Below are 27,766 nucleotides of genomic sequence, written 5' to 3' on the forward strand. Positions count from 1 at the left end.
AGTTGAATACATTGGCAGGGTTAATGATGCTCCTACGACCTTACTTGCATCTGCAACAATGCTAACATCTCTGATGTAAAATCTAGGGAGTATATTTGCATTCTCTACTACTAGTTTGCAACTCCAACCTTGGTTATTTTCTTAAATTCTCCAAAGAATTCTGTCTTTCTTCAGTGGAGCTTATTGTCCATTTTATTTTCCATTGCTTGGGCAATGCCTCTGGTGTTTTTTATTTCTGAGAGGAGCTTTGAATCTTCCAAGTTCCACTTTAGAAACGTCAGCAATCTCTCTCCCTGATGGTACTTGGGATAATCCTGATTTTCTGATTAATTTCCAACAGTCCTTCAAATCCCAAAGTAAGTTGAAGGAACAGTAAGCCACCAATGTTGCAGACTATGGCACCCAATACCGAATTCAATAATTTCACATATCCAACCTTTCCTGTTGGTTTCAGGGCCAGTCCTGATGTAAGCTATCCACCTGATACATGAACTCTTTTTTTTTTTTTTTAAATCACTGCAGATGCTACCTGACCTGCTGAGTATTTCCAGAATTCTACTTTCTTGCAGCAACTGTTGTATTTTGTATCCCATGATTCTGGTATTCGTTTTCTCTGTCCTGCACTTTATTCATCTCACTCTATACCGTATCCAGGCACATATCACCTGCTTTTAGATGATACCAACAGAATTTGGGTCATGTAGATTTTGTTTATTTCCACCCCATCACAGACCTATCTTTATTCTCTCTAAAACCTCACCTATTCTCTATGTTCAAAATGATTTTGTTTTCAGATTTGAAATATCATTGTCCAGAATATTTTCTCTCTCCACTGATGCTGTAAGTCATGCAATGGTCCTCTTGCATTTTCTGTTTTTATTTCATATTTTTGACGTTCAATTTTTAGCTTTTAAGTTAACCTCCTGGTCAAGGTTAATCTTGCACCTAAATCAATAAAAATAGATAATTATATCACCGTGGCACTGTTTTATTGGGGTTTGTGTTCACTTACGTGCTTCAGGCTATGAAATGTTTTGAAATGCCTTTGTCATAAAGACACCATATCATTCCACCTTTTAAAATTCCTCAATTACATAGAATTTCTCTTCCATTAATCTAAAACTGGACTTTCCAGATTTGAATCTATTTTGAAAAGTTTATGATTTTATTTAAGAAATTGATATGAATGCAGGCAAGTTGTTTTAGGAGTGATCTGTCTGTTCTATTTCAGGATTCTTTTGCTTGGATTTATAAATATCATCAGCTGTAGTAATTCAATCCACTGATGTTAAAATGGCAGGGGTCAATAATTTCAGAGGCCGGCTGTGTATCGCCACACTTGTAGGAGCTGAAATGAAACTCAACAAAAGTTTCCACAATCACTTTTTGCAGAATAATTAGAGAACTGAATGTCTTGGGCCTTGCCTGCTGGGTTATGCAGTGCTTGGAATTGCCACATTCAATTATCAGTTGAATTTAATTTGGAGAGAGAGAGAATTGAAATAGGCCCTTCAGCCCACCAAGTCTATACTGACGATCGATCACCCATTGGCATTAGTTCTATGTTATCCCACCTTCCTACCCCACCCCACCATATTTGGGGAAATTTACAGAAGCTAATTAGCCTACAAACCCGCATGTCTTTGTAATGTAATAAAACTCCGCAATCACGTAAAACATGCAAACTCCAGACAGACAGCACCCGAGGTCACGATCGAACCCAGGTCTCTGGCGCTGTAAAGCAGCAGTTCTGTCAACTGCACCATTGTGTTGAACCTGCATAATAGAAGCAGGTGTATGCCATTTGTTTCCTCATGCCTGTTCTGCCATTCAGTATGATTACATTGAACTTTTATTGCAGTCACACCTATCTGCATTAACCCATGTCCCTTGATTTGCATAATAATATCTATAGATATCTGATATGATTTCTAAATGAGGGTTAACAGTTTAAGCAAATACCTTCCACTGTTGCAAGCCAACAGCCACATTATTTTCTTGATCAATTTTCAATTCTATTGCTGGAAGTGAAGAACTAAATAAGATTGCAGTGAGAGAAAAAAATTCTTGGGAATTTCTACGCAGTCTTCTAAAGGTAATTAGTTAATACTCCTAAATAAAGATTAAAGTCTGTTTCACAAAGGAATCATCTGCGAATACAGCATAATGTAAAGTATCATACAGTCAAAGAAAAGTACTGGAAATGATACTATTTGACCCATGTCTACCAACCAAGTAAAAGATACCCAGTCTAATGCCACCTTCCAGGACCAGGTCCGTTCTCCTGTAGGGCATAGCTTTTTACACATCATGTTCCAACTCACAAAGCTTGCAACATGTATTCACTGCAAAGTTTCAATCGTCTTAAATGCCCATTTTATTTTAATAAAATAACTCATTAAGATATCAAGTTTTTCAGAGATATGGGAGGGGGAAGGGGGAGTATGGATTCTATTCCAAGCATCTATAGTTCAAATTCTAATGATCTATGAAAGTTATGTTTCAAGTCCAATCATTTCCATTTCATGTCCTCGTATTGATTTTGTTCTTCACTGCCCTCGCTTCATAACGAGACTGCGTGACTGTGTGCTAGTACTTGCTTTGTGTAAGTAGATTGTGTGATCAAGACTCGTTCCTGAGACTTGAGCACTTATCATATAGGTCAATGTAACGCATTGCTGCATTGTTGAAAAGTAATTTTTGGGGTGCTTAGTTAAAGTTGAGGAAGTGATAACTCTCACAGCTTATTGTAAATGATCCATAGTTTCAGCAAGAGTCCTCTGGTGTTTGGGGTAATATTATTTTGTGATCAGTTTCAATGTTTGAGACTGCTGTGCATAAATGGGTCATTGGACATAAAGTTACCAATATGAATAGACTTTTAAAATAGTAAAGTTGACATTATGGGTTTTGCAATGCCTTTTAAGGTTCTGCAAATTTGTGTAGAAACAAGATCCTTTTTTTCTTGCTTTAAATGTGCTGTAAAGCACCCATGTTGAATGCAGGAGTCGCCCAGATCTTGTCAATTCTTGTCAATTCTTCCCTTCCCTCCCATACCACCCCCTCCCCGGGCACTTTCCGTTGCAACTGCAAGAAATGCAACACCTGTCCCTTCACCTCCCCCCTCGACTCCATTCAAGGACCCAAGCAGTCGTTCCAGGTGCGACAAAGATTCACCTGTATCTCCTCCAACCTCATCTACTGCATCTGCTGCTCTAGATGTCAGCTGATTCACATCGGTGAGACTAAGCGGAGGTTGGCGATCGTTTCGCCGAACACCTCCGCTCAGTCCGCAATAACCTACCTGAACTCTCGGTGGCTCAGCACTTCAACTCCCCCTCCCATTCCCAATCCGACCTCTCTGTCCTGGGTCTCCTCCATTGCCAGAGTGAGCAACACCAGAAATTGGAGGAACAGCACCTCATATTCCGCCTGGGTTGCTTGCGTCCGGATGGCATGAACATTGAATTCTCCCAATTTTGCTAGCCCTTGCTGTCCCTCCCCTTCCTTAACCCTTGAGCTGTCTCCTCCCATCCCCCCGCCCTCGGGCTCCTCCTCCTCTCTTTTTCCTTCCTTCTCCCCCCCCACCCCCCATCAGTCTGAAGAAGGGTTTCGGCCCGAAACGTCACCTATTTCCTTCGCTCCATAGATGCCGCTGCACCCGCTGAGTTTCTCCAGCATTTTTGTGCATCTTCCAATCGCCTGTCACTTAATTTGCTATCAGTTCCGCCCTGACCTTTTTTGTCAGTGATCTCCTGGCCCCGTACGGGCTTGATGAACAACACCTCATTTCCATCTGGGCATGTTGCAGCCTCTCAGATAGGTTGAATTCCCATCTTTTGATGGAAATAACCGATTTATTTTGTGTACAATGTACTATGTTTACATATTCTATTGTGCTGCAGCAAGTAAGAATGGCATTGTTCTATCTGGGATACATGACAATAAAACACTCTTCAACTGAGTTTAAGCTAATTTTATCTAACAAAATGCATGGTTTGTAAACAGGAACTCTTCTTCACAAAGTAGAATGTAAGGAAATTTAAGAGTAATTTATTCACGTGATAAATAATGGAAGCGTGTTTCTTTTTAAAAAAAAATGTTCTATGTATTATAACTTGTGAAATGCAGATAATTTCAGCAGCTTTGGCAATTATGCAGAATGTAGATTCATAATGCTTTATAGCACCGCTCAAACAGCCCAAATCAGTTACCACTGCTGCCAAACGGCATGGAGTGGAGGAATCCACTGATACGTTTAAACTAAGCTTTCGATCGTAGATACACACACTGCTGAAGTTTGAATGTTTGTTTTAATGTGATTTAATCTAGATAATGAGTTAAATTGCTGTCAGTGACATCTTTCACATATGCAAGTGTGCATTCAATCGCTCAAACCATTCATTATACATAATGTATGTTGATGGAAGAACTTGCGCTTTCGTTTTGTTTCAGGAACACTTTTAACTTGACTAAACCCTGTACCTCGGAAGATTCTACCCATTCTAAAAGCATGTAATGACACTGCAGTATTCACAGCTATGCTCACTGTCTGTTTATATCACAAACATCACACCACATACGAGCGAAACTCAGTGCGCGGCTGAATGTTTGGTCTTGTGACCGTGTTTGAAAATTACTTGGAATCGTGTGTGAATATTGGTTTCAGCCCAAGTGTGACGGCGCGGATCATCTAAAGAGTAACCCGCTTCAGGATTTGTAACGGTGAATGCCCTTCGAACCATGTTCCGGGACACTTTTAGTGTTTCCTCGACATTCCGGTCGCTGAGGTTACGGAGAGAGTTGCACGATTTGGAGGAACGAAGACGAGGTTTGTACAGACATAGACACACAACCGCTGCCAGCCAAAGTCCAGTTGGGGAAACAAGACCACGGCCGAAGGTCAACACCGATCCGTCTGTTCACGAGGCCCTGTTGAGCGGGGATTTGGACAAGATCGGGGACATCTTCCTGAGCAAGGATTCGGTCAACACGATCGTTGCGACAATCAGCCATGAACTGAGCTGGTCAGCAGAACTAGGTATGAACCTCACTGCAATGGTTCACACTTTAGACTAAGGTAGTTCCATGCTTCATTGTGGAACGTTATGTAACTTTATGTTGCTCTTCCCAACGATGATTACACAGGAGCCAAGTGGCATGAAGGACTTCCTTCTTCAAACTGCATTTCCTCTTCAGACTGGAACCCATCCTATATTATCTCCACAGCTCAATCTGTACTTTCCCCCTTCTCTTCCCTGTTCTCTCGAATTCTTTCCTGGTCAGTTAGATGCCTTTTTAATTTTAGCTCATCCAATGCCCAGTAACTGAAGTTGAATATGCCACAAGGGAATCTTGGTTGTATCAGTTTCTTTGAGGCTAGAGATGATCTTCAGCTTTTCTTCCTAGTAAACTGTTTAAATATAACTGCTTTGGAGTTTTTGTCATTGAACCAAGGAAATCCACTCCACATTTAACCATGGTTCCCGAGCTGTGAAGGGTCTCAACCCATTCCGTCTCTCTCCAGAGAAGCTGCCTGTCCCCACTGAGTTACTCCAGCATTTCGTGTCTATCTTTGGTGTAAACCTGTACCTAGAGTCCCTTCCTACATTGTTGGAAATTACCCTTGGCTTATTTGCAACATGGATAAAATCAGAAGCATCTTCACAAACACAAACTTTAGACTGAGAATTCTCTCTTCCCACCAATTATTATTTTAATTGCTTTTGATGTAATATTGATTAGTGGAGAGTGAATGATGCACCTGGAATCAAACAGGGAATTTCTGTGTTCAAGAAGGAACTGCAGATGCTGGAAGATCGAAGGTACACAAAATTGCTGGAGAAACTCAGCGTGTGCAGCAGCATCTATGGAGCGAAGGAAATAGGCGACGTTTTTCTGTTTCTCAGGGAATTTCTGTTCTGTTTTACTATGATTGGAAAGCAGCACATCTGTGTCTTCTGCGTTTTAATATTCAGTAGTTTAACAACACTTTGTCAGCCTGCATGTTTTTTACCACAAGTTTTCATGAGCCATTGAAACTTGCTCAGCCTGCCAACATGTCTTCTGTTCCACCATTCCTATGATTATTAACACACAATGTGTCATGTAAATATATTTCTTTGATTTCTTAATAATAATAATAATAATAATAAATTTTATTTTCGGGCGCCTTTCAAAATCTCAAAGACACCTTACAGAAATTAACAGGAGTGAAAAAACATATAGTCGGAGTAAAATAAATAATAAGGACATCACCAATACACAAATTAAAGACAGAAATCACTCCAAAGACAAAAAATCAAAAAACACAATGTGAAAGAGAGAGCAGCGGCATCTAAAGCGCGCCAGCGTCCACTCTCCCTACCGACAGCCATCTTGGACACAGACTAACATAGTAACTTACACACAGGAAAAAAATCATCCCCCCACAGTGGTTACCACTGTAGGGGAAGGCACAATGTCCAGTCCCCATCCCCAGTTCACCCAAAGTCAGGCCTATTGAGGCCTCCGCTATTGCCTCTACGGAGGCCCAATGTTCCTGGCCGTTCTGGCCGGGTGGTGTTGCCCTGGCGTCGGGAGAGTCCTCACAGCGGCTGGGCCACCTGGAACGGCCGCTTCCTAGCTGGGGACCGCGGCTTCCGAAGCCGACAAGGCCACGCCGGTTTGGAGCTTCCAGGCTCCCGAGATCAACACCTCCGCAGACCCGATCCAGCGCGGCGACCCAGGCAAGGCATCGCCCGCTCCACTCCGCGATAGCGCTCCAGCGCTGTGCCGCCAACGAAGCCGAGGTGCTGGGCGGTCCCCGCCAGGAAACGGCGCTCCACGCCCGCTGGTAGACCACGAGGACGGGTCGACGGGACAGCCAACTATTAGTTCAAGTGCCTATTATCTACCATTGAATCCAACGACTGTTCTCCATATAAAAGCACTAACATTCTTCACATTCCTTGGTGCATGATTGTTATGGGAGTTTTTTTCTTCTCCTTCTCCCTGTTCTACTCTATCTAATTGTTGTTTGTTTGCCACAGGACAGAAGAAAGAACTCAACATGCTATATCTGTTCTCGTTTTCTTCAAAGATGTTTGTTAGCCTGGTTTTCTAAATATTTTGATTTATAAATTCCATTTACCACTTAAATCTGCAGAAAATGGTTTTCTGCAAAAGGCTGTGCTCATATTTGAATAAGACCGAGGTTCTTCTTGCATATGTCGCAAATCACAAGATTAAAGGTGAAACTATAGATACTGCAAGCGTTTTAAGTCTGTGAAATCTATGTAGACAACATTCACCATGCTACCCACATCAATCTCCTACGCCATCTCCTGAAAAAGAAGCACAAACAGGTTACTAAGACATGACTTCTACAGATAAAGCCATGCTGACTGTCCCCAACTATCCCATTCTCTTCCAAATGTGACTAAATTCTGCCCTAAAGAAGCCTGGATTATCAGTTATTTATTTAACTTTTCTTACAAATGTTTTCATACAGTGTTTTCTTACAAATTTCAAAAGGCTCTTCCATTGTATGTACCATTATTAATGGCACATTTTTGCCAAGTGAATCTTTACAGAATTGCATTGTTCAAATCAGGGATAATGGTACATCTGTGTCACATGGAATTAAAAAGATTTGTTGCATTTGGTGGTAGTTTGAGTCAGAAATGCCACGTACAACATTGTAAAGATTGTGCAATCTGTTTTTGTGCTTCAGGTCTTTGGTCACTTACCTCCAAACAGAAACGAACAACGCCGCTCTATATCACTGCACAGCGAGGGCACACAGAGTGTCTGAAGCACTTACTGGGACATGGCGCTGATGTTAATGCAGAGCCTGGAGGAGCAACGGCTTTGCATGCTGCCTGTGCCAATGGGCACACTGAATGTGCCAAACTTCTGCTCAGAATTGGAGCTGATCCCAATGCAATCTCTGATGAAGGGTATGCTCCTCTGCACCTGTGCACCAGCCCACAGACCATTTTGTAAGTTCATTTCTAGCCAATGTGCAGCTATGTTGCAACCTATTCCAAGCAGAATAATTGTTCCTTCACTTACATTTTCAAGGAGGGAATATAGGGAAATTCACAGCATTTAACATATAATCCATTATTGATACACCAAATAGTAGACATATTATTAACGTTTTAATTACTATATCATTTTTAGCACCTTAGATGGTGAGGACAGGTTTAAGGTGAAAGGGGAAAGATTTAATAGGAATTTGAGTGGTAACTTTTTCCACACAAAGGGTGGTGGGTGTATAGAATGAGCTGGCAAAAGAGGTAATTGAGGCTGGGGCTATTGTAACATTAAAGAAACAATTAGACAGGTACATGGATAGGACAGGTTTGGAGGGATATGGGCCAAACACAGCCAGGTGGGACTAGTGTAGATGTTGGTCGGTGTGGTTGTCGTCGGTGAATTCCATTGGTGACTACCTACATCAACCGGCGACAGGCACCGGCGACTGAATTGTTTTAAGTTGTTGCCGACAGGGTCGTACCTTGTCGTAGCTTGTCGTGGGTGGTCGTAGGTCGTCGTAGGTGTGGTCGTAGGTGGACGTCCTAATGGGTCGCCGGTTGTCGGTAGCTTGCAGTAGCTTGACGTCGACTAGATGGTAGGTTGTTGTGGACATTGTCGTAGACATTGTCGGGGGGTGGGGGGGGGGTCCAGTCACCGTTTCTTTGGCGACCTGCTACGATTATGACAGCCACGGCAGTCGCCGAAAAAATGGCCTAAGTGGGACAGGCCCATTATTACTCCAGATTTTTGTGTCCAACTATAATCGATAATAACACAACAAGAGAAATTCAGAAATGCCATCATGATGCCAGATCAATGATACCTGTATAATCCTGGCCCCATAATATGCAGCCTAACACACTGAAACTTGGGCAGTTGAAGACACTTTAAGATTTCAATATGGGTTGGCTACATGAATAGTTTTTGACTATCTGTGAATGAATTTAAGTTGCAGAATAAATACATGTCTAAAATGACATTCTGTATCAACAGAATATTTGGGACGTTTAGTGTATGTGTTGCTGGCTTGCTGTGTTCTTGCAGTTTGTCTCAGTTGACAGAACTAACAAAATATCAACCGTTTGCAGTTGCAATTGAGGAAATATGTAAGGTGGGGCTCATTTAGCTTTTTCATGGCTGTTTCAGGTGTGCTAAGCTCTTGCTGGAACATAATGCCAGAGTGAACATGCAGACCCGGGATAGACAGATCACTCCACTTCATGTTGCTGCAAAGCATGGTTTGGACGAGCACGTGGACCTTTACCTGAGCTACTGTGCCTACTGCCACAAGCAGAACCGCGAAGGAGAGACTGCACTCAATGCTGCCTGCTCTTATGTGGAGAAACGAGAGGCTTTTGGTAGATATTACAAAGTCTGCAAGATGCTGATCAGTAGTGGAGCTGACGTGAAAACTGCTGGGAAAAAGAAGCACACGCCGCTCCACAATGCCTGTGGGAACGGTCACCCTGGGATTGTGGATTTATTACTGATGCACGGTGCTTCTGTCAATGCTGAGAACTGTGCTGGCTACACACCAATGGACTGCATCTTACTGGCAGTTGAAGATCACTTGGACTATCACCCGGAGCAAATTGTCTTAATACTCCTGAACCACGGAGCAGCTCCAGTTAATCCCAAGGTATCAGCCGTTGCAATTATTATTTTGCACAGATGCCAATGTGAGCTTCAAGGTTAGGGTTAGGGTTAGAGAACCAACAAACCTGGAAAGAAATCTCAACCTAACCCAGCTGTCAGCAAACTGGCCAATTTGGGTGCAACACTAATTTTACACTCCATTCATTAGACAGTAAAATTAGGGGAATATTTATTGATTAGTATGGGTGTCGGGGGTTATGGGGAGAGGGAATGAGAATGGGGTTAGGAGAGAGAGAGAGATCAGCCATGATTGAATGGCAGAGTAGACTTGATGGGTCGAATGGCCTAATTCTGTCCCTCTGACCTATGACCTTATGGGAATATGGTTGGTATTATTACACCTGACACCCAAGGGATTTTGGTTTGCTAAATAAGTTAAATTATCATTACCGAGAGTCAGAACTGTACAGCACAGAAATAATCCCTCTGGCCCAACTCGCCCATGGCAATAAAGTTGTCTAATAGAGCTAGTCCCACTTGGCTGCCTCATCCTCTTTTTCTCTCCATGTAGCTGTCTAAGTATCTTTTAAACATTGTAATTGTACCAGCCTCTACCACTTCTTCTGGCAACTCTTTCTATGTTGTGTGTGTGAATAAGTTGCCCCTCTGGTCACTTTTTAATCTTCTCCCTCTCACCGTAAATGTATGAGATCTAGTTTTAGAATCTGTTACCTTGGAGCTATTAACCTAGTCTATGCCCCTCATGATTTGTATAAACCTCTGTCGGCTCACCCTTCAGCTTCCTACGCTCCAGGGAAACTGGTCTCAGCCTATCCAAGGTAGACACAAAATGCTGGAGTAACTCAGCAGGTGAGGCAGCATCTCTGGAGAGAAGGAATGGGTGAGCCCATCCAGCCTGTCTTTAAAAACTCAAACCCAGTAACATCTTCGTAAATCATTTTTGAACTCCATCCAGTTCAATATCTTTTTTCTAGCATGGCAGCAAGAACAACTACACACAATACTGGTGCTGTACATGGTTGGTACTTTAATGGTAGTGTAATTGTCATGCACTGTGCTGCAGAATTGTATGTCCTTTCCTTACAAAATCGATTTGCTAGTTCTGGTAACATGCACTACTATTATTATTATAAACTATCACTGAGGAATATGTAACATTGTAAAGTCTGTCTCTCTTTTAGATACTCAAGCAATGCGCAATGTCTCCCCAGACAATGGAAGTTGTGTTAAATACCTACGAGTGCATCCCATTCTGCGACTCTTGGTTAGAAGCGGTGCCCCCAGAAGTGTGGCAAGTATGTGGAGGGAGAATAGTACTTTATGGGTGACCAAAGAAATGTATTTTAATAAAGTCAGAACAAATAACTTGTGCAGGAAGGAACTGCAGATGCTGGTCTACACCGCCAATAGACACAAAGTGCTGGGGAAACTCAGTGGGACAGGCAGTTTCTCTGAAGAGAAGGAATGGACGACGTTTCGGGTTAGTCGTTATCTCCAGAGGTGTTGCCTGTCCCGTTGAGTTACTGCAGCATTTTGTGTCTATCTTCGCATAAGATAACTGTTCTACAAGTTAAACTGTTCTACAAGTTAAAAAAGAAAACTGGAGGCCTAATTGTATCTTCGAGATCGTCGGGTATTCTAGTAGGTACTGCAGATGTCGGAGGAAGGAGGAGAACTTCTTCAAAGTAGGCATTCGTAGGTACAATATAGTAGGTACAATATGTACAGTGTGTAAAAGTTAGATTTTTTTTTTTGAAAACTACATCCTACAAGTTTGAGGATAATTGCTTTCAAATAAATCTTTACAGATGGGTTGCACTATAGCTAATGCTGTTGCTTCAAAACTCCAGTGATCTGATTTGATCCTGACCTTGTGTGCTGTTTTTTGTGGAGTTTGCTCTTTCTCCCTGTAAATGGGTGATCAGACACACTTGTACTTTACACTAGTCTTTAATGAGAACACAGGGTTAAACACACATCAGCAGTCACTGTCTCTAGTCTGCTACTGTGCCGCGCAGAAGGAGAAGAAGGCGTTATTATAATTGGTAACTAAGGCGTGGTTAGTGGTATTGAGGTAGCTATATTATTGGTTGCATGCATAAACCATCTACATCCTTCCCCTTAGAAAATCAAACATGGCATGGAACCATGGCAACAGAGTTAAACAAAATTAAACAAAATCGCCGTAACGAACAGGCGGCTTACTAACCCGACCCGAATGCATACGGACCGTGCCTTCCCCCCCCCCCTTCACCGGAAAGAACAGAGGAGTCAGTGGGAGCTGGAGACGGCGAAGCCGCAGGGGAAACCGAGAACGGTAGGGAGGACCGACATGCAGGAGGGGTGAAAACGCGGTCGGCACAGGGCGACCCACGCGGAGGAGATCGCGGCACGCGAGGGGTCTGGGACATGCATGGGTCAGAAACCGGGACGGTTGGCGGTGGCTGGAACAGCAGCGGCGGAGCGTATGGACCCTTAGGCGGCAGTCTCGGCTCGTTCACGGCAAGCAGATGCTGACGGCTCCTGCGATAAGCAGTTCCTTCAAAGTCAACCAGGTAGGAGCGGGAAGACTCGGCCACGCCAACCACTGTTGCGAGACGGGAATAGCCGCTGGCAGTCTGCAGCCGAACGACCTGTCCTGGCAGCAAAGGCTTAAGAGGTCTGCACGACCTGTCGTGGGACCGCCGTTGGACGTCATGTCTTTCCTGTATGCGCTTCTGGACGGAGGCAGGCTCCAACACTTGAGGCAGCAGCTTGTGTTGAGCAATGGGGATCGGTGGCCTGGTTGTCCTGGACATCAGGCGTTGGGCAGGTGAACCCATGGACGGGTCTCTGGAGATATTTCTGAGGTTCAGGAGGTCTAGGTAAAAATCGGAGTTTGTCAGGCGCGATTGCTCCATTAAAAGTTTGACACTCCGCACAGCCCGCTCCGCAAGACCGTTGCTCTGCGGGTACTCAAGGCTACTGGTCAAATGGTGGAAGTTCCATTTGCTGGCGAATGCCTTGAACTCGTTGCTTGTGAACTGCCTGCCGTTGTCGGTCTGCAAACGGACCGGGGAGCCGAAAGTGGAGAAATGTCTCCGCAGCTTGCGGATAACCATCTCGGAGGTGAGGGAAGTAAGAAGGTCCCCCTCGAACCAGTTCGAGTATGAGTCGGCCAGGACGAGATATTGCTTGCCACGCCATTCGAAGATGTCAGCAGCCAGCGAAGTCCAGGCCATGGCAGGCGCCGGTTGCTGTAAAAGTGGCTGCCGTAGCTGGTGGGGCACAAGGTTGTTTCAGGTAGAGCAGGACGAGATGCGGTCTCGGATGTACTTGGCCATGCCAGGCCAGTAGAATTGGCACTGAGCGTGGGCGATCGTCGCATCAGCCCCAGGGTGCCCGCTGTGGGCCACTTGAAGTACTGGTCGTACAGGGAGGAAGGGACCACGACCTTGTGACCCTTAACTATGATGCCGTCCTGGATCACCAGCTCGTCGTGGACCAGGAAGAAGGGTTGAGCCTCAGCTGGTGCACTGGCGCGCTTGCTTGGCCAGCCACGTTTGATCACGGAAGAAAGTCGCTGCAGAGCGGGATCAGCAGCGGTGTGCTCGGCCAGGCACTGGAGCTGCTTAGTGGGAACAAAGTTAACGCCGAGCATGAGTAGATCCTCTTGTTCGTAGGGGTGGCGGTCGCAGGAAGCCCGTGGGGCACGAGAGAGAGTGTCGGCAACGTGCATCTCCGTGCCCTTCTTGTAGACTAGTTTAAATTCAAAGCGTTGTAGCTGCAACATCATGCGCTGCAGCCTGGCAGGAGCAACATGGATCGGCTTGTTTAAAATGGTCACCAGCGGCTGGTGGTCAGTCTCGACTGTAAAACGGCTGCCAAAAAGGAAGTCCTTGAATTTGGAGCAGTTGAACACAACCGCGAGCAGCTCTTTTTCGATCTGAGCATACCGTTGTTCGGTGTCGGTCATGGTGCGGGAGGCGTATGAGACTGGATACAGCGATCCATCATCAGAGGACTGTAGGCAGGCCGCACCGAGCCCGAACCTGGAGGCGTCGCAGGTGACAGTGATCGGGCGCCGTAGGTCGAAAAACCTTAGTGTCGGGGTGCTGATCAACTTGGACTTCAGACAGTCGAACGCCTGCTGGTGTTGCGGGAACCAGGACCAAGCGGTGTCCTTTCTGGTCAGTTGCCGCAGGGACCAGCTCAGCTCGCTGAGATTGGGTATAAACTTCCCTAGGTAGTTCACCATACCCAGGAATCATTGCAGACCGAGCACGTCGGTGGGAGCCGGCATCTCAGTGACTGCGGCAGCCTTCAATGGGTCGGGCTTTAGTCCGTCCGAAGTGAAGACATGCCCGACGTACGTGACCTCCGAGACCCGGAACCTGCACTTTTTAGAGTTCAGCTTCCGGACGCGGCGGAGGTTCATGTCGTGTTCGGCAACGTCCTTTCCATAAACCAGGATGTCATCCACGATGATGGCGCACGGCAGGCCGGAGAACGATTGTTCCATCGCCCTCTGAAACACCTCGCTTGCAGAATTGATGCCGAATGGCATCCGCAGAAACTAAAATCTGCCAAACGGTGTTGAGAACGTCGTCAGGTCGGAGGAGACCTTGTCCAGTGGTATTTGCCAAAAGGAACTGTTCGCGTCGAGGACTGAGAAAATGGTGGCCTGTCCGACTTGGGCTGCAACGTCCTCCACGGTCCGCATGGAATAGTGGGGGCGCCTGATTGCAAGGTTTAAATCCTTCGGGTTGATGCACACCCGTATTTCGTTTCTGTCCTTTTTCAGGGTGGCAACCATGGTGGAGACCTACTCGGTGGGCTCGCTGACCGCCTCCAGCACTCCCATGGCGACCATGTCATTCAACATCGACTCAACTTTGTCTTTCATGGCGTGGGACCACAGCTGCCACCTTCGGGTCAATGGCAATTCTGTAGGTGATGGGCAGCTTGCCCAGCTCATCGTTAAACAGGTCTGGGTATTCCGATATCGGATCCAGCGAAATCAGCACTTTGTGGACCGTTCGGTCGAACGACACCAGTCCCAGGTCCTGGCATGCCTGGTTGCCCAACAGAGTCACACAGTCAGAGTTCAAAACATAAAACGTAAGGGCCCGCGATGTTTTCTTCAGCACGCAATTGAAGGTGGCCTTTCCCATCGGTCTCAGCACCTCGCCCCCGTAAGCGTGCAGAGTGGAGCGGTCTGCAGTTAGGAGCTCATTGGTTCTAATCTTCTTGAACAGGCTTGTTGACACTACGTTGACCTTGGCACCCGTGTCGAGCTTAGCATGGAAACTGCAATTGTTGACAGTAACCAGGACAGTCGGATCGGGTAGTCGGCCAGGTGCGTGGAGGAGTGAGGACACACTCGCCTCCCCTTGAGAATTAATTGGATCAGAATCGTGGGCCGTGTCTAGCGAGGACTGGGAACCATACTGGTTATCAATTTGCATCAGCATGTTTAAGTTAGGTCTAGAAGCCTGTGGAACTTTCCCACGGGAGCAGCAAGCTGCAGAGAAATGATTTAACTTCTTACAAAAGTTGCAGGATTTGCCGTAGGCTGGGCACGGTGACTGTTTTTGATGCATGTAGTTGCAATTGGGGCACTTGCTGGGGGGCACCCCGCCGCGACCGTAGCCGGCCCGTGCCACAAATTTCGTGTTATCCATCCGAGGACGCGGTCTGTTAAACCCGGGCAGATTGATCGATTTTGTGTCCGACCCCCGCTGACCGATCTGCGGGTCCACGACCTCAGCCATTCTGCAGGCGTGCATGGCCTCGCTCAAAGTCAGATCTGGTTTCCTGAGGAGCTCCTGATCTAGCATCCCCGTCACTAAAATGTCCCTGGTAAGCTGGTCTGTCATTGCACCGAAACGGCACCTTTGGGCTAGGTATCGCAGGTCAGCAATGAAACATTCAACAGGTTCCTCCGGCAGCTGCTTTCTGGTGAAAAAACGCGCCCTCTCTAAAATACGGTTCGAGGGCAGGTCGCAAATCTCCCTGAACTTGCGCAGCAGGCATACCAGGTCGTCAGCAGTCTCTAGAGGTATCTGTACCTGATCATCGGGACCCAAGACCGGCGGGTCGTAGGTGAAGGTTCTTGCTCTCCTCATGGCATCGGGGCCGGCAAGGTTGAGAAGTAGAGAGGCTTTGACCGCATCGGGCTCGTTCCGATGTGCGATGTTGATGTAGTGGCTGAAGTCCAACTCGAAGGTAGCCCAGCGCTCTGCGATGTCAGAATCAAAGATGAGGGGCGCGGGCTTTCGGCACGAGGATGCCATGGTCAGTGAAAGCAAAACTCGGAGAAAGAAATAAAACTCAGAAAAAGAAATAAAACCCGGGAAACAGGAGACGCGAGTCTTTTCCGACTGACACCATGTAAATAAGTGATCAAACACACTTGTACTTTACACTAGTCTTTAATGAGAACACAGGGTTAAACACACATCAGCAGTCACTGTCTCCAGTCTGCTACTGTACCGCGCAGAAGGAGAAGAAGGCGTTATTATAATTGGTAACTAAGGCGTGGTTAGTGGTATTGAGGTAGCTATATTATTGGTTGCATGCATAAACCATCTACACTCCCTATGACCGTGTGGGTTTTGGCTGGTTGCTGTGGTTTCCTCTCTAATGTGCTGGTTGGTGAATTAGCCACTGGAAATTTCCCTTAATGTTGATAAGTGGCAAAAAAAAAAAAGCAAATGCTGTTAAAGGGCTTTTGAGAGTAATTAATGAACTGAGCTACTGAGGGAAGAGGATGAGAATGCTCTGAGAGCTAGCATGGACCTGCCAGACTGAATGGCTTCCATCTGGGTCATAAATAATAATGTAATATGATACATAGCATAGAAACATAGAAAATAGGTGCAGGAGTAGGCCATTCGGCCCTTCGATCCTGCACCGTCATGGCTGATCATCCAACTCAGTATCCCGTACCTGCCTTCTCTCCATCCCTTTAGCCACAAGGGCCACATCTAACTCTCTCTTAAATATAGCCAATGAACTGGCCTCAACTATCTTCTGTGGCAGAGAGTTCCAGAGATTCACCAATCTCTATGAAAAATGTTTTTCTCATCTCGGTCCTAAAGGATTTCCCCTTTATCCTTAAACGGTGACCCCTTGTCCTGGACTTCCCCAACATCGGGTACAATCTTCCTGCATCTAGCCTGTCCAACCCCTTAAGAATTTTGTAAGTTTCTATAAGACCCCCCCCCCCCTCAATCTTCTAAATTTTAGCGAGTACAAGCAGAGTCTATCCAGTCTTTCTTCATATGAAAGTCCTGACATCCCAGGAATCAGTCTGCTGAACCTTCTCTGTACTCCATCTATGGCAAGAATGTCTTTCCTCAGATTAGGAGACCAAAACTGTACGCAATAATCCAGGTGTGGTCTAACCAAGACCCTGTACAACTGCAGTAGAAACTCCCTGCTCCTATACTCAAATCCTTTTGCTATGAATGCTAACATACCATTCGCTTTCTTCACTGCCTGCTGCACCTGCATGCCTACTTTCAATGACTGGTGTACCATGACACCCAGGTCTCGTTGCATCTCCCCTTTTCCTAATCGGCCACCATTTAGATAAGAGTCTACTTTCCTGATTTTGCCACCAAAGTGGATAACCTCACATTTATCCACATTGTACTGCATCTGCCATGTATTTGCCCACTCACCCAGCCTATCCAAGTCACCTTGCAGCCTCCTAGCATCCTCCTCACAGCTAACACTGCCCCCCAGCTTCGTGTCATCCGCAAACTTGGAGATGTTGCATTCAATTCCCTCGTCCAAATCATTAATATATATTGTAAATAGCTGGGGTCCCAGCACTGAGCCTTGTGGTACCCCACTAGTCACCGCCTGCCATTCTGAAAATGACCCGTTTACTCAATTCAATTCAATTCAACTTTAATGTCATCGCACAAATACAAGTATGAGTACAACGAAATGCAGTTTTGCGTCAGTCCGTAGTAGTTGTACATAAGGAAAAAAAAAAATAGAAAGAGAGAAGATACAGAATAATCAAGAAATACAGAATAATTAAACAATGGGGACGGAGGGACCAGAGAAATCTATCGGCGGGACTCCGAGTTCAGCAATGTGATTGTGTTGTTGTAGAAGCTGTTCCTCATCCTACTAGTACGTGACCTGAGGCTCCTGTACCGCCTCCCTGATGGGAGGAGGGCAAACAGTCCATGGTTGGGGTGTGAGGGGTCTTTGATGATCTTCCCAGCCCGTCTCAGACACCGTTTTCGGTGGAGGGCATCCATGGCAGGGAGCGGGGCACCGATGATGTGCTGCGCGGTTTTCACCACCCGTTGTAGTGCCTTCCTGTCCACAGCAGTGCAGCTGCTGTACCATACCGTGAAGCAGGTGGTCAGGATACTCTCTATGGTACAGCGGTAAAAGTTGGTCAGGATCCGGGGGGACAGGTGGGCTTTCTTGAGCCTCCTCAGGAAGTAAAGGCGCTGCTGTGCCTTTTTGATCAGCTTGGAGGTGTTGAGGGACCAGGACAAATCCTCCGAGATATGTACTCCGAGGAATTTATAGCTGGAGACGCGCTCCACCTCAGTCCCGTTTATATGGATGGGGGTATGACTGCCTCCTCTGGTCTGCCTGAAGTCAACAATAATCTCCTTCGTCTTTTTGGAGTTGAGGACGAGGTTATTGTTGGCACACCAGGCTGTCAGGTGCTGGATCTCCTCCCTGTAGGCTGGCTCATCGTTGTCGCTGATCAGTCCTACTACCGTGGTATCGTCAGCAAACTTAATGATGGCGTTGGATCTGTACTTTGGGATGCAGTCGTGGGTGAAGAGGGAGTAGAGGAGAGGGCTGAGCACACAGCCCTGTGGCACTCCGGTGTTCAGTGTTATAGTGGAGGAGGTGAGGTTATTGACCCTAACAGACTGTGGTCTGTTAGTGAGGAAGTCCAGTGTCCAGTTGCAGAGGGAGGTGGAGATGCCAAGTCCACTGAGTTTGGTGATCAAGCTGGCGGGGATGAAGGTGTTGAAGGCAGAGCTGAAGTCAATGAACAGCAGCCTGATGTAGGAGTTGTTGTAGTCCAGGTGGGTCAGGGCAGAGTGTAGGGCCGCCGATATGGCGTCCTCTGTAGACCTGTTGGTCCGGTAGGCAAACTGATGGGGGTCCAGTGTGGGGGGGAGGCAGACTTTGAGGTGAGCCAAGATCAGCCGCTCAAAGCTCTTTGCAATGACAGCTCCTCTTTGCTTCCTGTTTTCCAGCCAGTTCTCTATCCACGTCAATACTGAACCCCCAATACCATGTGCTTTAAGTTTGTATACTAATCTCTTATGTGGGACCTTGTCGAAAGCCTTCTGAAAGTCCAGATATAACATATCCACTGGTTCTCCCTTATCCACTCTACTAGTTACATCCTCGAAAAATTCTATAAGATTTGTCAGACATGATTTACCTTTTTAAAAAGTGGGGTTACATTAGCAAAAAATGGGGTTACATAGCAAAATATATAGAAATGAAAATTATATATCAGGAGATTAGAGAAACCCAGCTGAACAAGATAAATATTCTAAAGTTAGACACAAAGTGCTGGAGCAACTTAGCAGCATCCATGGAGGAAAAGGATTGAAAAGGAAAAGGACCTATTATTTTCTTCCAAAGATGCCACCTGACCCGCTGAGTTACTCCAGCACTTTGTGTCTATCTATGGTATAAATAAGCTTTTGTAGTTCTTTGTTTTTAAATATATATATTCTGCTAGATTCACAACATTTCTGGGGGGGTTTCTGTTGATAAATTTTATACAAGTTTCCAGAATCATGAAATCAGCTAAGTATAATTGTTTAATGACAAAAATGGACAAGGTTAAAATACGATGACAACATGGTATGAATGAAAAGGGTACACCCTCCCCGTGTTATGTAGCTCCACCCTCATGTTGAGTGGGATAAATTCAGGACAGACGTGGCAGCTCAAAACTGAGTGTCCTTGAAGCCCCATGGATCATCGGTATTGGTTGAGTTGTATTCTTCAGTCTATATCCACTACAATCAAACCAACCCTGATTTAATCCAGAGTGCAGATAGTCACATCAGGATCAGCATAAGATGTATTTAGATTGAGAACAACCGGGCTAAGCGACAAAACACACTAAACTATAAAAGCAAAATGAAATAGACACTAAATGATTCCACAATCATTGATTAGATCTAAGCTCTGCTAACCAGCCCCATCTGTTTTTGAATGATGAGGAAGATTTCATTAGGGAAGTGGGTAGCTCCAAGAACATCCACAATGATGATGGAGCTCAGCATGCAGGTGCCCTGGGATAGATATGAAACTTTTGCTATGATATTTAACTAGAATTGCCTTGTGGATGATCCAATTCAATCTCTTCATGAAATTCCCACTATCTCAGAAGTCATGCTTATGCCATCAATTCATTCCTTGTAATATTATAAACCAACTGAGAGCACGGTGCCGCAAAGGCTATAGAGCCAATTGCCTCACATCAGAGGAGGGGAAGCTATTGGAGAGGATTCTTTGGAATAGGATTTACTAGTGGAAGAGAATGAGCTAATTAGAGATAGTCAGCATGGCTTTGGGCAAGGCAGGTCATGTCTTACAAGCTTGATTGTATTTTGAAGAGGTAATGAGACCAGCAGATATTGTCCACGTGGACTTTAGTAAGGCATTTGACTAGATCTCTTGAGCCAGGCTGATCCGGGATATTAAGATACATGATATCCACGATGATTTGGTAGTTTGGATTGAGAAATGGCTTACCCATAGAAGACAGAAGGTAGTGGTGGAAAAGTATTGTTATGGATGGTGGTCCTGCTGAGATCAGTGCTGGGTTCTCTTGTGGAGGCCAAGTCAGTGGATATTTTTAAGACAGAGATAGATAGATAGATTCTTGATTAGTACAAGTGTCAGAGGTTATGGTGAGAAGGCAGGAGAATGGGGTAAGGAGGGAGAGATAGATCAGCCATGATTGAATGGCCACGTAGACTTGATGGCTAAAGCAACAAAGGAGTTTTTTCAAAGCTAAAAAATGGTCAATTTCTGAGTGGCCAAGTCAATCACCCCAATCTGAACCAAATTGAGCATGTCTTTTCTATGCTAAAGAGAAAACTGAAGGGGACGTCCCCAAAACAAGCATAAGCTAAAGATGGCTGTAGAGAGAGAAGACATCACCAAAGAAGATGCCCAGCAACTGGTGATGTCCATAAATTGCAGATTTCAAGCAGTCATTGCATGCAAATGATATGCAACAAAATACTAAACATGACTACTTTCATTTACATGACATTGCTGTGTCCCAAACATTATGGTGCCCTGAAATGGGGGGGGGGACTATGTATATACGCTGTGGTAATTTCTACATGGTGAAACCAAAATGTATAAAAGTGGCCTTTATTAAAATCTGACAAAGTGCACTTTAAGCACATGTGATTTTTTTTTTTTCTATTACAAATCTCAATTGTGGAGTACAGAGGCAAATAAATAAATGATGGGTCTTTGTCACAAACATTATGAAGGGCACTGTGTAAGCACCATGTATGTGAAACTCCCCGTACAGGGAGTGCTAAAGACATCTGACAAATAATGCTTCCTCCTGGTGACAGCAGTGCCTACAGGCATCTTTGCTCACCACAACACTGCAGTCAAATCCTCGTATGTCCTCACTGCTTCATTCCTGATATTCTTTGACAGTTCAACATACTGTCACTACCAATCTCCTATGAACCAAACAAAGGTACTGTAATGTTCATAATTACAAGAAAGATTTCAATATTACTTCAAATATATGGTATCACATACTCTCCAGCACTGTTTTTTTCCATATTCAATAATCACTTCATTTCACATTGAGAGCAGTCCATTTAATTTGGAATTTACTCTACTACTAATGCATCACATTTGTATCTGAACATGACAGTTTAAAGTAATTGTCATGTTCAGATACAAATGTGATGCATGAACATGACAGTTTAAAGTAATTGTGCCAAAACAGTATTCATCTGAATTTATTCTCTAATGAGTAGTAAATGGAGCCAGACATTATAAAAGGCAGTGCAGTCTTTTACTAATGCTTTTATTTATGATCAAATAGGCAGTGTTTCAAACATAGAAATGTCAGAGTGAGGCCAAACGCAAATTGGAGGAGCAGCACGTCATATTTCATTAGGGCCACCTTACAGCCCAGTGGTGTAAACTTCAAGTAACCCTTACTTTCCTTCTTCAATATGCTGAAAGAATTTCCCCAACCTATTTTTGGTCGGAATTGGGCCCTTTTCACTCGTAGTTGGGTTGCTATTTACTTATAGGCAGTCGAGGGCAGCCGTAGGCATTTTCCTTCGCTGACAGAGCATTTTGATTGGCTCATTGGAGTTTTCACGACCAAGGAAAACCTACTGGTAGGTAAAATGCCCGCTAAAGTTTATTATACGTCTTAAAATTGTCCCCACTCCATCTTCCCCCCCCCCCCCCCCCCCCCCCCCCCGCAAACTCCAAAGGACTTATGGTACTCTGTGGCAGCCGTTTACCTTCCTCGTCATCGCTCAGACAGCGCTCCTCCGATAACCTGGGTGTGTGTGTGTATGTGTGTGTGTGTGTCTGTGTGTGTGTGTGTGTGTGTGTGTGTGTGTGTTAGTTGCAGCTTGCGGTTCGGTCGATCCAGCTCGCGGTTTCAACGCGGCCGGTCGATCCAGCTCGAGGCTTTCCAGGCAAGTGCCCTCGAGCTTGAAGCACTCTTCTGGACTCGCAGATTAGGTCGCCCAAGTGCGACAGGCCCTTTACGATTTCACTAATTCATCTTGGCAAACTAAAGATGTATTCAGTTTCACTCCTGACATTAGAGATCTTCTTTCGAATGGATTAAGTGTGGTTTTCAATTTCTGAATAGCAAATTCAGTTTGTAATCATCTATGCGAAAGATTGCCTAATCTGAGCAATTTGAGGTCAAAGGGTATTTTTATATGAAACTTTCCTCATGGAGAGAAATAGGTGGACAGAGTCCATTATGATGCTAAATTGGTTGGTACTTTTCCTTTCAAGAGACTGAACTCGCAGGTGCCATCACATATGATGCATTTTAACATTTTTTATAAGGACAAGTTTAATTTACATTTAATTTTTAATATTACATATTGCCTATCCACAATTATCATTACACTCGGTCCCAAGATGCTTATAACATAATTTATCGAAAAGTTATAATGCATTGATAAGCCATGCATGAATGAATATTTCCCTTTCTAAGCAGAGTTGCAATAGCTCTGTTGCTCTGACTGAGGTCGGCTAATTCACCAACGACTGGAGGTGAAACCTGGGACTCGGTGAGATAGTTCTGGGTAACCCTTTGACAAAATGCTTTAAAAATGAGAACAAGTTGGTTTAAATATATATTGGCATTTTTTTGGCAAATGTCAGATTGTCTTGTGTGTCTTAAAATGAGTAACAGCGTGTCACATTCCGTATCAACAATTCCATATCACATGCAAATAAGGTGCCTGACACATGTTTTAGGATTCTGGGTCGGTGGAGAGGAAATCAAGCAAATATGTGGGCAAACCCTGTGTACTATATGTAGACTGCTGAAGCACAATGTACCCTTTTGACCACACTGGCTTCTACCAAACCCAAAGTTCACCAAAACTAATTGCATAAACACTTCACCACTGATCCCCCTAAAATAAACACTCGTAACTCACCGTTGTAGATGCAAAATAATTATTAGAGAAATCTGAAGACAGAGGTTTGAATAATATGTAGGAAGGAACTGCAGGTGCTGGTTTACACCAACGATGTATACGAAATGCTGGAGTGACTCAGTGGGGCAGGCAGCATATTTGGATAGAAGGAATGGGTAACGTTTCGAGTCGAGACCCTTCTTACACGAGACGTCACCCATTCCTTCTATCCAGAGATGCTGCCTGTTACTCCAGCATTGTGAGTCTATTTTCAGTTAGAATAATACTGTATGTTGACATTTGCAAGATTAAAGGAATCTGGCATAAAAACAGAAAATACTGAGAAGCTGCAGCAGAGCAGACAAGCATCAATGTCGAGCAAAACCTAGATTGCATTTTAAGACCTTTCATAAGAATTAAAGTGTTCAGTTTATCTGTCAACTTTACAGATCTCTTGGGAGCTGTTTGAGATGCCAATTTAATTATCCTTGTCTCGCCTTGAGTACCTTTTGGAATTTTTACTACAAAACTTTCTAAATGGAGGGAAAGTAGATACGCAATCCGTACTATCGATCTTAGTTTGTTTTAATCTCCCTCGAGCTTCTGCCTGAGCTAATGTATGTTTCATGCAGTTCTAATTTTATGTCAGGTTTCCAACATTTTCAGTTTTTATTCTAAATGATTAAAGCTGGAACTGTTTTAACCACAACTGGCTAAAATGACTGTGGCTATAAACTGATAGAAAGGGACTTAGTCAAATATTTGAAAAGGAAAAAAATACAAATTGACACAGGCATAAGCCAGCAAATGAAATCAAATAGTTCAACACAATAGTTCATTAATCACAATGGGATATGGGATTTAAGACTTTGTAGATATAGCGTGGAAACTGGCCTTTTGGCCCACTGAGCCCATGCCGACCAGCGATCACCTGCACACCACACCATCCTACACACAAGGGACAATTTACAATTTTACCAAAGCCAATTAACCTACCAACCTGTACGTCTTTTGAGTGTGGGAGGAAAGGGGAGCACCCGGAAAAAACTCACATGGTCACAAGGAGAACGTACAAACTCCGTACAGACAGCACCCGTAGTCAGGATTGAACCAGGGTCTCCGGCGCTGTAAGACAATAGCACTACTGCTGCGCCACTGTTCTGCTCCATTTTCATAATTGCATTGTTTCCAATATCCCCAAATTATCTGAACATTCAAGGTTCACCGAATTAGGTATGATACAGATCAATCTGCTTTCTTTCAGAAACACGAGGCTTTCTACGAATCCATTGTACAAATGACCAACAAACCACGTTCTCTTCAACATCTTGCACGCTGTGCTTTAAGGAAGTATCTTGGAACTCAATGCCATTCGGTCATACCACAGTTACCACTTCCAAGTAGTTTCAAGGAGTTTTTACTGTTGAAATGTGAAGGTGGTTTCAAATGAAAAGATAATAATGAAAGTTGAAATTTCTGGAAAGGCACAGATTTTTGCATCACCATATTTTATGACATGGTTTCGCCCACTGGATTAGAAACAAAAATGCTATGAAGTGACTTATCCAGGATGGGTTTGGTGCTTCCTATCTTTTTTTTTGCCTGCTAATTTGCACTCCTTGCAATCTCCTTTCTTATTTGGTATAATGGAATGAACAAAGCCAAAGGGATTACCCTGAAATGGCAGGAAATCGTATTAAATAATGTTGTTGTTTGCTATTACGTATTTGAAACTTGTGTTTTCAATGAATATGTGTTTTGTTTAGGTTATTGGTACACTAGATGGATCTTGCAGATTTTATTTTCCATACTGTAGTTTAATAATTTAGCCTGAACTTCAGTTACTGCGGCCTCACAGTCTCACAGTTCCAAGAACCTGGATTTTCTAGTGCTGTCTAATTGGAGTTTGCATGTTCTCTCCCTGACTGCTTGGGTTTTCACGGAGTTCTTTGTTTTTCTTGCTCATTACAAAGATGTGTTTGAAGGCTAATAACAATTGTAAATTACCCCTTACTGTACAACAGTGAAATAATATTTTTGGAATCGCTAATGAACACAGCCACAAATTACTTTTTAATGCTATTTGCAATAATTGATTTGGCTCATCACCACTACTGTTACCCTGTTCAAAAATAAAAGAGCCAATGAGAGTACTAAAATGCCTATGAAAGTGTTATAACAATAAAATAAAAAATATTTTCAGACCTTTTAAGTCCTATTAGGAACTATATTATTTCTACATGCAGTGGTTGGTAGTAATTTGAAATAATTTTCTACAAATAGAAATTGATACTCGATTAATGTTTTTCAAATTATAGAGGAATGTTAGGTATATAAATTTACCAACAATCTAATGTCCCTATTCCAAGGAATGCCAATGTCATTGATAATCAGTGCAAGCACTTAATTACAACTTCAAATATTCTTAAATAAGCACCTGCAAATAATCTGTATGCATTACCACCTAGATAGTGTAGGAAGGAAATGCGATGCTGGTTTAAAACGAAGATAGACACTAAAAAGCTGGAGTAACTCAGCGGGCATCTCTGGAGAAGAGGGATAGGTGACGTTTTGGGCCAAGACCCTTCCTCAGACGGTCTGAAGGATATCGATCCAAAATGTCACCTATTCCCTTTCTCTCGAGATGCTGTCTGACCTCAGGGCTGCCAACATTGGGTGAGAGTTGAGAGTGAGAAATTGCGAGGGAGCATAGCGACTGATGGAGAGAGGGTGTGGGAGGGGGTGTTCCCCTCCCATAGTAGGCTCTGGAGGCAGCACCAACGCCCCCACTCACCCGGTCCGCTCCTGGCTTCGGGCCAGGGTTAAAACTTCATGGGGTGTGGACAGAGCGGTCGACGGACATAGAGCCGCCGGAGGTGAGGGTGGGAGGTGTGTGCCGTGCCTCAGGGAGGATGGGAGAGGGGGGTTGGTGCTGGTAGTTTGATAGCCCTGCTTTAAACCAATCCCCTCTAGTGCTTGAATCGCATATCCTGGGAAAAAGACTATGCATTCACCTGATATTCCCCTCATGGTTTTTACTCACCTCTAAAACAATTTTTGCTTTATTTTGAACTTTCAGCACCCGCAGATATTTGAGCGTGAGAAATTTTGTGATCAGCGTGAGAGCATGAGAATTTTGTGAAATGCGTGAATCTCACGTTCAATGCGTGAGAGTTGGCAGTCCTGCTAATAATGCAAACATTTTATGCAAGTTCCAATTGTTTGGACATAAATCACTTATTACTGCTTTATAACAGTTAAGTTACTTTAAGACCATTTCAGAAATGATGGCACTCAACAAACAATCAACTAACAAATTAAAGCAAACTAAAAAAAAATAACATGTTCCCTTTCCTGACTCGACCTCATAAGTACTCTAACACTGTTAACAGAGTAAAGGGATATTAATCTCAAGAATCAAAATGGGGAAAGTGGGGGCAGTTTTGCTTATATGGTCATTCTAAGCCCATTCAGATCTTCATAGAGTCAGAGTTATACAACATGTACGTGGCTGGCCCAATTTGTCCATAATGATCAAGTTGGCATTCTGCGTGCCCAGGGACTGGCTGCCGTTCCCAGATCAGCTCGCGTCCCAGGGATTGGCTGCAGTTCTCAGGTCGACTCGCCTGTCCCGACCCTGCGAAAACTAATTGAAAAAAAAAGTTGTTGTTCGGGTTACGGGTCGGATTCAGCCCATGTGCCGTGGGTTGCCGAACCCTGTCCTAGATGTTTGGTCTCATTGTGGTCCTCCCCATGTTTTACAACCGATTCACCTGGTTAGTTTTATCTCCGGCTGCTTCATGTTGTCGGCGGCTGCACATCCAACCAAGAAAGAAGAGAAGAGAAGAGATGCGACGTCACTCACAGCCGCCAACTGACGCGCTTCCCCAGACCGCACAGATCATTGTGATGTGGCGCAAAAAGACAAACTGTGCAGGGACTGAAGACAGCGTGAGAATTCTGTCATCAGCGTCAGAATTGGCTGAAATGCGTGACTCTCACGCTCAAAGCGTCAGAGTTGGCAGCCCTGTCTAAGGCCAGGATGTGACAACAGACGCACAGGGAGACACATACACAAAGGAAGACACACACACACACACACACACACACACACAGGGAGACAGACAGACACACACACACACAGGGAGACACACACACACACACAGGGAGACAGACAGATACACACACACACACACACACACACACACAGGGAGACAGACATACACACACACACACACACAGGGAGACAGACACACACACACACACAGGGAGACACACACACACACACACACAGGGACACACACACAGGGAGACACGCACACACACACAGGGAGACACACACACACACACACGGAGACAGACACACACACAGACACACACACACACGGAGACACACACACACACACCTCCATCCTCCCCCTCCCTCCCTTTCCTCCCATTCCTCCCTCCTCCCTCTTTCCTCCCCA

The 27,766-nt window shown here is 44.6% G+C and overlaps 1 protein-coding gene across 1 annotated transcript; it reads left to right on the top strand.

Annotated features, from left to right (window-relative positions):
* The first annotated feature begins 4,156 nt into the window (after positions 1-4,156).
* On the top strand, positions 4,157-25,495 carry asb16 (ankyrin repeat and SOCS box containing 16). The gene is made up of 5 exons (XM_055657300.1): positions 4,157-5,041; positions 7,715-7,982; positions 9,169-9,661; positions 10,821-10,934; positions 24,565-25,495. Exons 1-5 carry the CDS (start codon positions 4,744-4,746, stop codon positions 24,748-24,750), a joined length of 1,359 nt encoding a protein of 452 aa, XP_055513275.1. The 5' UTR covers positions 4,157-4,743; the 3' UTR covers positions 24,751-25,495.
* Positions 25,496-27,766: the final 2,271 nt, after the last annotated feature.

The sequence above is a fragment of the Leucoraja erinacea genome, chromosome 27 (genome assembly GCF_028641065.1).
Source record: "Leucoraja erinacea ecotype New England chromosome 27, Leri_hhj_1, whole genome shotgun sequence".
Classification (NCBI taxonomy): Eukaryota; Metazoa; Chordata; class Chondrichthyes; order Rajiformes; family Rajidae; genus Leucoraja; species Leucoraja erinaceus.